This window comes from Mytilus edulis, chromosome 2 (genome assembly GCF_963676685.1).
Source record: "Mytilus edulis chromosome 2, xbMytEdul2.2, whole genome shotgun sequence".
Taxonomy (NCBI): Eukaryota; Metazoa; Mollusca; class Bivalvia; order Mytilida; family Mytilidae; genus Mytilus; species Mytilus edulis.
Window position 1 is genome coordinate 67944899 of NC_092345.1, and position 11523 is coordinate 67956421.

At 32.4% G+C, this 11523-nt stretch overlaps 1 protein-coding gene across 1 annotated transcript; it reads right to left on the reverse strand.

Moving 5' to 3' along the window:
* Nucleotides 1-2477: 2477 nt before the first annotated feature.
* Nucleotides 2478-6834, reverse strand: LOC139512741 (uncharacterized). Its single transcript, XM_071300604.1, has 3 exons — nucleotides 6735-6834; nucleotides 3917-4083; nucleotides 2478-3240 (listed from the first exon to the last, which is right to left on the reverse strand). Exons 1-3 carry the CDS (start codon nucleotides 6740-6742, stop codon nucleotides 2996-2998), a joined length of 420 nt encoding a protein of 139 aa, XP_071156705.1. The 5' UTR covers nucleotides 6743-6834; the 3' UTR covers nucleotides 2478-2995.
* Nucleotides 6835-11523: the final 4689 nt, after the last annotated feature.

The window sequence follows — 11523 nt, forward strand, 5'->3', positions numbered from 1 at the left end:
ATATACAATTTGTGTGGGTACTTCCATTTATTCTTTTTTTTATGTATTCCGTTATCTTCACTGGCAAACTAATTTATCACTTAACAAATACAAAAAAACGTATTCAAATGAGATTGGAAAAAGTTGAAATGGAGTTTTATTGTAGCTTTCCAGTTGATTTTATTTCACACGTTTTCTTGTCAATGAGCTGTTTATTTTAGATTTTTGCCATGCAAAATAGGTAAACAAACTGTTTTGAAGCCAGTGCTTGTTTACCAACGTTACGAAAAATTTAACAGGACTGCATGATAACAATAAAAACAAAAAAAACACGTTATAAATTGTTGTTTGAAGGACTGGATTTTCAACAAACAATCAGCAATACTATTTGGAGCAAAAGAGAGGCGAAAGATACTAGAGGGACATTTTCATTCGTAGATCGGAAGTAAACTGACAATGCAATTGCTAAAACAGATATTGAATTTTTGCGCCTGTCCTAAGTCAGGAGCCTCTGGCCTTAGTTAGTCTTGTATTATTTTTAATTTTAGTTTTTTCTGTACAATTTGGAGATTAGTATGGCGATCATTATCACTGAACTAGTATATATATTTGTTTAGGGGCCAGCTGAAGGATGCCTCCGGGGGCGGGAATTTCTCGCTGCTGTTGTCTGTTCTATGGTCGGGTTGTTATCTCTTTGACACATTCCCCATTTCCATTCTCAATTTTAAACAATAGTACATAAGACACAACATAGAAAACTAAAGACTAAGGAGATTCTTCGGAAAAATGAGAAGATACTATGATCATTATCCTCCAATTTCACATTCCACTATAGAGATATATATTTCCATTCTCAATTTTAGGCTTTCCTCTAAAGAAACGACTAAAAGTTTGTAACTAGTATGTTAAACGATCCTTTCTACTCGATGTTGATAGAAAGGACATTGCCGGTACAGTTCCATGTACGTCAGCATCATAACTGAACTTACAGCTCAAATCAACTATGAGGGTCGGCCTAGGTCAAATCTATACCAAATAAACTTTTTGAAACGTTGCTGGTTTATCTTCGTTTTAGAAGACTTGAGTGTACATTTGGTATCTACCACCTCTTTTTGTATGTCTTTTTGACGTTTGAATATTAAGCTTTTATCATATTTTTTTTAAAGAAAAATACGATTGTTTTTTTGTTTATCAAAGTAAACATGATCATGTTGACGCCAACGGAAAGTAAGAAATACAAGTTTGACTATAGCGTTTTAAGATCGAGAGAAAAATATGATTTAATTTCGTGAAGCAAATTTCATCAAATGCATTTTTGCAAATGAAACCTTAACCTGATCGGCAAAACGTAAGGTAAATTAATTTTACATATTTATTACCAACACAAATTTCCTGGTTTAGTGCATTCACATAATTAAAGTGCTAGAGTAGCAGTAATTCCTAATAACGCCCGTTTGATATCAAATATAAGCATGTTTTATTATTCATTTTTTTTTACCGATGACAATTTGATGAAAGGTTCGTCTACAAAAAAATAAGAATTGAAACGGGAAATGTGTCAAAGAGACAAGAACCCGACAAAATAGCAGAAAACAGCACAATGCCACGGATCTTCAACACAGCGAGAAAATATAGAATGTACAATCTTCTTATGTTTTATAATACAGCAGACGCTGTACTTCGTTTGATTTTTTTTATGTGAGCAGACGTTGTACTTCGTTTGATTTTGTACTGTTGAGGAGGCGTTTGATTTTGTACTGTGAACAGTTTTTTTTTATCAACAAGCAATGGTTATTGATAACATGGTTTTTGTAGATATCTTATTCAGGTGCTTTTTCTGTACTTTTACCTGTATTCCACTGATTGCAAGTATATAAGGCAAAATGTTTTGTTTTTTATTTGTATAAATCTTTATGTTTTAATATGTATAAAAGGGGACCTAACATATACTTCACCTAACGACTAGTGACCGTTTGGGAGTTGTGTGTACATGGAAGATCATGTCTTTAGTAGTTGATTTTAAAAATTGAATTAAAATTTGTCAAGCGATTACAGTTTAGTATCAAGTAAATATACTTCTCCGATGTTTACGACCGTTCATTAGGAATTAATTATAACCTCTCTTAAACACAGTAAGAATCTGTCACAAAACTGTTCTAGACCAGTTTTAGGGTAAACCAGTATGTAGAACGATTATTAGTGGCGTTATTAAAAGGAGCTTATTGATAATGATTTGAAACATCACTAGTCGTCGATTTAGTCAAATAAGAAAAAAAGCGTGGTGTCAAAGTGAACAGCATTCCCAGGCAGGTGTTATTCGATTTACGTAGCTATGTCTGCCATGTGGTCCTACGCGATTAGCAGTGATAGTGTTTTTCACGATGTCACAGAATCATGGATGCCTAACCCATTGGATGTTAGACAAGCAGCAGGTGTGGTTTTTAACACTGTTATAAAGGAACCTGTTTGACGTTATTTCAGGATCAAATTCAAATGTGGTTTTACTTCCACTGGAAATGTGCCTTTTATTTATAGCTACTATACAGCTCTTTGTTACAAGAACTATTTCAATAAATAAGATATATATTTTGCTTGTTAAATTCTACAGTGTATTATGTTTTTGTAGAAATATCATATAGTCGACTTTGACCTTGAACAATTGTGACTGTGACGTTAAGGTTCATTTGCGTTGATAAGTTAGCATGCATTTTATACGAAGATCATTAGAGTCTTGTCCTTTACCTCAAGTGGAATTCATCGACGGGTGCCGTATACGGTACAGGAAGTGCTTACCCTTCCAAAGTACCTGATTACACCCCCGGTTTTTAGAGGAGTTCGTGTTGTTTCTTATTTATTATTTATAACTCTTGATGTAAATGTCCTTTGGTTTTGTGAGTCTTTGTTTACTCCTTGGTTTTGATTGTTATTGTCTTCAATCCTCGGTTCCTATGGTTAGACCATTGATTGTGAAACACTTGCTCTAATCGAGATGTATTCAGAACACTCTAAATGCATTTCACAAATTATCTTGCTGATTTTCCTGTACATCTGGAAAATTAATAACATTGTTCGTACTTGAACTCGAATAAGATTCTGTATCATCAGGTTGAATCTCGAAACTAGGGTTTATCTGTTCATCAACAATATTGTCTTCTGATCTTGTATAGTCAATTACACGACAAGCCTGACTGTAAGATGGAGGGAGGTGTTGAGATAAATCAGAATATGCTGGTGGAAGGGTCCATACTGATGTTTCTGCACCTGACAAGATGATATTAAACAATATATCAAGACAGAGAGAGAAGAATCTGTTTAACCTGTCATTTGCCTTCTAATTTTTTTTCTCAGACTGGTGATGCCTTATAAAAACTATTCGTTACGGTGTAGTTATTTGGTATGTTTATATTTTATGGTGAGTAACGAATTTTAATGTAAAAAAAAATAAAGATATTAATTTAGTTTACTTTTGTAAATGAAAGATACATAAAAATATCGTTAAACTAAAAATGATATGAATTTTGTTTCATGTAAATTTCATTCTGTCAAGTTGCTGACAGGATTTAACAAACCTTTCTAAAATTGTCCGTTTATAAATTTTGAAATAATTAAGAAATTAAGCTGTCAACTCCCTCAGTCAAAGATGACTTTAGATGAATTTGGCTATAATTTATTATAGGTATTTTTTACATATAGCTTTTCAACGGTTTCAGAACTTATACATCCTCGGATTTCAAATGTTTGGCTTTGAGCGTTCCTGATGAAGGTAAATCCAGAAAAGCGCTTCGACCGCATTAAATTATTAAACGTGTTGTTTTCAATTTTGCTGATATCTAAACAATCTAATTTTCGCATTACATATGAACAGATTTCCAGTGAATTACAAAAAAAAGTTTATTTTTTCTTATTCATTATTCCTTGCGAAATTACTTTTACATACTTGTGTTAAGATTGGAGGAAGCTCTGCGTGCACATGCTGCCTTTATACAACAATATCCCATCAATGAAAAGAGGAATAGTATTGCAACTACAACTATAACTATAGATTCCGTGGACCCGTTGCTCATGTGAATGAGTAAGTTAACTGATAATGGACAAGTTGGCCATCTTAAAAAAAGAAAATAATACTTTAAGACGTCATACAGATATTAATTTTTCTCATTATAAGGTAAATTTCCTCATTGAATCGCATCACACCATTGTATTTAATAATATAATGAATTTGAAGATATTTATTTTGCTGGTACTTCATATTGTACATTTGATAACTATTGTATTGTTTTTGTCGGCTTCAACAAGATAAATCCAATACTATAAAAATAGATGGTACCAATAATCATTTGGTTTAAAACTTGATATGCCATTGCGATAAGGGCTTTTGTTTTAATTTCTTAATTAGTATCATGCGATACATTTTCCATGAGTCTCATGAAATGACATTCACCAATCTGTTTTGTTTTAATAGTATTTTCCTATGAATTAGTAGTGTGTACACTCTCACATCCAGCGGATGCACATACTAGCTTTTAATCTGTATAAAGAAATTTAATCTCCATTATTGTTTGCTTATTCCAGGGGTTTAAGTATGATACGGTCTTTTGGCCTGGACATCTAATGAAAAGTTAAATTATTAATTAGCGTTCATAAATTTAGGAAAATGTTGTATGAGGGCCAATGGGACAACTCTCCATCCAAAGAACAATTTATAAAAGTAAACCATTATAGGTCAAGGTACAGCCTTCAACACGGAACCTTGGCTCACACCGAACAACAAGCTTTACAGGGCCCCAAAATTACTAGTGTAAAACCATTCAAACGGGAAAACCAACGATCTAATCTATATTAAAGAAAATAGAAACACGTATAAATTACATGAACAAGCGACATCTACTGTACATCAGATTCCTGACTTAAGACAGGTGCAAACAATTGAAGCGGGATTAAACGTTTTAATGGTACTAAACCTTCTCCCTTTTCTGAAACAATAGTACATGTATAACATCACAACAGAAAAACAAACGATAAAATATCAATTGGAAGGCTACATGTGGAGCAGGATCTGCCTACCCTCCGGAGCACCTGAGATCACCCCTAGTGTTTGGGGGGGGGGGGGGTTTCGTGCTTATTCTTTAGTTTTCTATGTTGTATCATGTGTACTATTGTTTGTCTGTTTGTCTTTTTTCATTTTTAGCCATGGCGTCGTCAGTTTATTTTCGATTTATGAGTTATGTCCCTCTGGTATCTCTCGTCCTTCTTTTACCTCAATCAAAAAACGTAAATTAACATACTATGAACGAATAAATTTGATCTGCAATAAAATGCAAATGCATACTTATAAGTAAAACTATAAGGGATAAATATTTAGGGACAAAAGTAAATAAACAAGTTAAAACAAAGCTATGGTAAGATACCACTGTGAAATATTTAACAATTTTTAGAAAATCATCACTTTTGAAAATAAACCGATTTCATTTTCTACACAGGTAAATGAAAACAAATAATTTTGTCGTTAAGTATACTGAATTGTAATGTGCGTATTGTTATCCGTTTTCTTTTCTACATTGGCTAGTAGAGGTATAGGGGAGGGTTGATATCTCATAAACATGTTTAACCCCGCCGCAATTTTGCGCCTGTCCCAAGTCAGTATACATATTTTTTGGGGCCAGCTGAAAAACACCTACGGGTGCGGGAATTCTCGCTACGTTGAAGACCCATTAGTGGCCTTCGGCTGTTGTCTGCTCTAAGGTCGGGTTGTTGTCGCTTTGACACATTCCTCATTTCCTTTCTCAATTTTACTTCGTCATAAAATACCAAGAAAGTTATGCAATATAAATAAAACTAATCTAACACTTGGTACATATGGAGTGAATACCAACAATAAAGCTATACATTTGGAGCTAGATAAAACTTCCTGTACAGGTGCTAGAACAGTATTTACTGAGAAATGGAATATTTTTGATGTTCATAGTACGAAGAAGTGAAAATTAGTAGATATAATTCCAAATAATCAAAGCGGGTATATAACTATATAGACAAGATCCATATTTACATAAAAAGGTCAAATTAAGAAGAAAGTACGTTCAGTCTTTTAGTTAATATTTAGATTAATAGAACATCAATTGCAGTGCGGTTCAGACAATTCGCGTGTAGTCAATTTAGTTCTGTCCATGCTGTCATGACTATTCAGTAACTAGTCAGTATGTCGTTTAAACAGGTAAATAACGTTTACTTAACGATCTAATATTATATATATAGGCGTCATATCGCTTATAATGCTGTTAATATAATTGATTGGCTATTAAGTTTAAAGTTCTCCAAGATCTTACTTATTAAACTTCCGAACAGAAAAGTATGCTCAAATGCTAATGATATGATTACAAGGAGAATAAATCCTTTAGAAATAGTTGATCGAAACCGCTTTATTTTAACTCGGCCGGTTTATTACAGATACACATCCATACACACCTTTCAAATAGCTTTCATAAAACTCAGGACCACTTACAAAACCGGATCGAATGGACGCCCCGTGCTGCGGCAGGGTACAGTAGAACACTGTAAAGACAACCTGTCTACAGTTTCACAATACACTTTAACAATTTTTATTTTTGCTGATGTTGCATATCAAGTAGCCAAACTTTTTTTATATTTCCCGATGCTTTATAAAATTATACGCATTAAAATATTCTAACTTAATGACGAATACAATTTAAACATACAATATTCATGTGTTATATTAACTTTCTTTCAAATAGACCTACCTGTTCATACATTCCTTTATATTTACACCCGAGCACACTTACTATAGGGCTGTGTATTTTACGCGTCCTATATATGGACAGAGATAAGTTAAATGTTATGAAGTATAAATTATCAGTTGATAAAGTTAGTTGATAACCACACTACAGTTTTGTTTTGTTATATCATTTTTTGTCATGATTATTTATATAAAGATAAAGACTAACAAAAAACGTCCTCCATTACCCGAACCCACGTTTTTCAATATTAAGGTTTTAAGCTATATGACACTATTTATGACAGTAGTAGTACTAGAATTAATGGTTGTAGTACTCCAGTAATGTAATAGTTATCAAAGGTAACAGGATTATAATTTATTGATGTAGATAATGCTTTAAAACATATTTTATTTTACATAGCTCGTGTGTTTATAAAAAAGAAGATGTGGTATGATTGCCAATGAGACAACTGTCCACAAGAGACCAAAATGACACAGATATAAACAACTATAGGTCTAGATCTCGGTATTTATTTCTTCTGAAAATAGACGCACTCGATTAGTTATATTAACTTGAAAATATCCGTTGATTCTATTCTTCAAATCTATATGTAATTTATCTTTATAACTTCATGCTAAAATAATAATTGGTCAAAGTCAGATATATGTAAAAGAAGGACGAAAGAAACCAGAGGGACAAACAAATAATAGTATGGTTCCACGTTATATTGAAGAAAATGCAAATGTTATAGACACAGGTAAACATATATGTTATATCTGATTATATAATTATGTTGTTTTGCATTTTACCCCTAGTTTTTGGTGGGGTTCGTGTTGTTTATTCTTTAGTTTTCTATGTTGTGTCATGTGTACTATTGTTTTTCTGTTTGTCTTTTTCATTTTTAGCCATGGCGTTGTCAGTTTGTTTTAGATTTTTGAGTTTGACTGTCCCTTTGGTATCTTACGTCCCTCTTTTACAAAATGTCCATTAAAAAAAATAATTTCACGTGCCCGAATATACATTACTTTAAACAGGGGCGAAAGATACAAGAGGTCAAACGCATAGATAGAAAATAAACTGACAACGCCATGGCCAAAAAAGAAAAAAGACAACAGACAAATAATACTACACAAGACACAAGACACAACACAGAAAACTAATGACTAAGCCACAAGACCCCCACCCAACACTGGGGGTGATCTCAGGTGCCCAGAAGGGTAGTGTTCATTCATGTGTATATTTATGTATGTATTAGAGAAGACGTTACTAAGTTGAAAAACATGTGTTTGATCCATTTGTCATTTTTGAACAATAAAATATATTTGAACTAAACTATGCTTTTAACTCGGGAGTTTCCGTTGACTGATCTATGCGTGCAAGCAGGCGGTTTTGATCCGAGTAGAACTTTGAATTTAAATCATTCATTAGTGCCATGTTTTCTGCAAGACCACGAATCTCAAATTCGTTTTGGTCGACGTATTCACAAACCTCTTCTATACTATTAAACGAGAAGACCTCATTTTGTCTGTCGCTTCTCTTCCTTCCACAATAAATTAATAGTCATGCCTCTGTGTCCTATAGGTACCATGCATAGTCGCATTTGTCCTCCATTCTAATGATAATTTAGATTGAGTTATTTTTGGAGAAAAACGAAAAAAAGCAGTAAATTATAATAGTGATCGCCGTGGAGAAGAAACTTTGAATTGATTGTTAATAGCAAATACACTTGATTTATAATATACGTATGTTCATAGTATACAGAAGGCTTCAGACCATCATTCCCTTTGTTTGTTGGCTTGGAATATTGTTCCCAATTATTATATGCTGTCATGCTTATGCCATCACTTGGGGTCCGTCGTCGTCGTCTGTTGTCGTAAACTATTTCGAAAATCTCCTCCTCTGAAACTACTGGGTCAAATACCTTTAAACTTCAACTAATGTTTCCTTTTTTGATCCATCGACAAACATGGTCGCCATGGCTAAAAATAGAACATAGGGGTCAAATACAGTTTTTGGCTTATATCTCAAAAACGAAAGCTTTTAGAGCAAATCTGACACTGGATAAACTTGTTCAATGGGTCAAAATCTAACAGCCCTGAAATTTTCAGACGAATCGAACAACCCATTGTTTGATTGCTGGCACTGAATTGATAGTTTTAACGAAATTTTGTTGTTTTTTGTTATTATTTTGAATATATTATAGATAGATATAAACTGTAAACAGCAATAATGTTCAACAAAGTAAGATCTACAAAAAGTTTATATGAATACAATAGTCAATTGACCCCTTAAGGAGTTATTGCACTTTTAAGACAATTTTACCCAACTTGTTCATCAAGTTTGCTAGCATTTAAAAAACGTCTCCTCTGAAATAGAGGTCAGCAACTCAGGCTCTTGGGAGCCTCTGGTTTTTTTTATTGTGACAACATTCAAAGATACTAGCAATACAAATTTGATTTTTTACTTTGAGCAACACAATGTGTTTTATAGTCGTTACATTTCTAGAACTGTTTGGTAGACTGTTGCCTTTTCGTCGTCCTTTGCGATTTAATGATGTAATCTTTGTCTTCGACTTCTGATATTTTCATAATCTCTCTGTAATATCTTCTGTCTTTTTTCTCCTTCTGAATTAAGTGAGATTATAATGGAAGCATAGAAATGGAGGCTGACTGGAAATACTACATTGTACATTGAAGTTATCTATTTAGGTTATTAGTCAAGGTTAACCAAGATTTAGATAAAAAACTAAATGTTACATTGTAAATATCATAAATTTGTTTTTGATGCACTCAGCTATCTTCTCTGAGGCTCATTTAAACTCAGTCACTAGGGAGAGGACGTCACTTATGATGTTATAACTTTTGTCCAATCCCTTTTGTATGGAACGTGTCCTGAAAAGTAATTACTATATTCGTACTTAGAATGTAATATGATCTTGTATCATACTACATTTGTACCTTGATCTCAAATCCAGGATTTGTTTGTTATCTGAACTTCTATATCAAATCATAAGACAAGCCTGACATTATGTCGAAAAGGGGTGTTTTCACAAATCAGAATATACCAGCGGTAGTAGTGTCCATCAGACATACTAATTATTACTAATTAACATTAGAGAATCCCTCAAATTATGACATTTCAACACAAATTCAGTGCGATCTAATGCATATTACACTCTGGAATTTGGCTATCATTTTATATCTGTCTTTGGCTTTCAAGTATTCCGCTTTTGGCATTCCTGATGAAGATTAACCCAGAAAATCTAAATTCGTTCGGACGAGTTTAATGTTGTTTTATTAGTAAGCAAATGAAGAGTATATTTTGTAATTATTTCTAAAATGCATTTGCAAAAAATAAACGCTTTTATAAGCACAAAATATGTGACAAAAATACAATATATCGGATGACTTTTTATCAAACAATTTCTTAAATTGTCCTGCTATTCAGCTAGTGGACGTTTTTTCTCCGAGGAAATGAAATTTCCAGTAATCTTTTTGCTGACATGAAATATCTTTGATTCAGTCGTGTTTGGTAAATTTAAAGTTCATAAAGTGTTGAAGTAAGGTTATCCTCCCAAAGACATAGACCATCATAGCCATTCTTAGTCAGTACAAATAATTGTATATTATCAAAATCAGAATGCTGAAATTGGCGTTAAAACTTATCTCTAGTATTTTTTCTCATTAAGACAAACTTTTGGAACCATTAGTAAAATCGAAGTCAATATCAATAAGTGCATCAAGGATTACTTGGAAAATGCGGATAATTTAAAATACACAAAAATTAATAAGGAAACAATGGCCTACTTTTGAAATATTTACTTCCTTATTTGTGTAAACAAGTACACTTATACGCAGGTACGCAGAAAGTTGTTGATACTATTCAAATATTATAAATTGCGCTCATTTATTACGTTTTAATATTATCAATAACTGATATAAATATAAGTTGACAGTGTATGTTTTAATATAGATTACTTTCTTTCTTTCTATTAAGTTATTTTAACGACAACCTATGTATAACAACCTTTTGACAGTGCATTACATTGATTGATTGAAATAATACGACATAATATTAGTAAACAATAATTTCTATATATAGTAAAAAATATCTTAATTAGTTAGTTGATATATTTTAAATGTTTTATTTCATTCATTCATAGGTGCTAATTATTCATTAATCAATATTCAATGTTCTGAACCAATCTAAATTTAAGTTTTTTTTAAATAAGGTTATTAAGTATGGCAGTTGAAAGCATAAAATAAAAAGAAAATCCTTAAATGTATTTAAAGTATACATTGAATTAACGATTTCTTTTTCAAATGGCTTTGAAACACATTCAGAACAATTTCTATATCATTTTTCCTACACGAGAAATATCAATGCAGACATTCGTGTACTGTAATAAGCTCAATTACTACCATCTTGTAGTAAAATGTAATCTACTAGGAAACGTTATATTTTAACCTCAGAAATGCATGACTTGTCTTTGCAATTAAGTGTCTAGACACGTGTCTATTGTTGAGAGTAACGTTTGTTGGTTATTTGTGTTGTAAGTTTAGTCTCGGTGACGTATACTCCCTCATCACTTTTTATGTACTACTATATGAAATTCACAATCGCAAACAATAATTGAACTAAAATGGAACAATAAAATTGTCATTGCTGAATTTCGTTGCAAATTGTGGCCTACTCCATGAAATAACAACTTGAAACATGTAGATGGCATACCAAATAAAGGGAACAGTAGTTTACCGCTGTTTAAAAGTCATAAATCGATTGAGAGAAAACAAATCCTGGTTACAAACTAAAA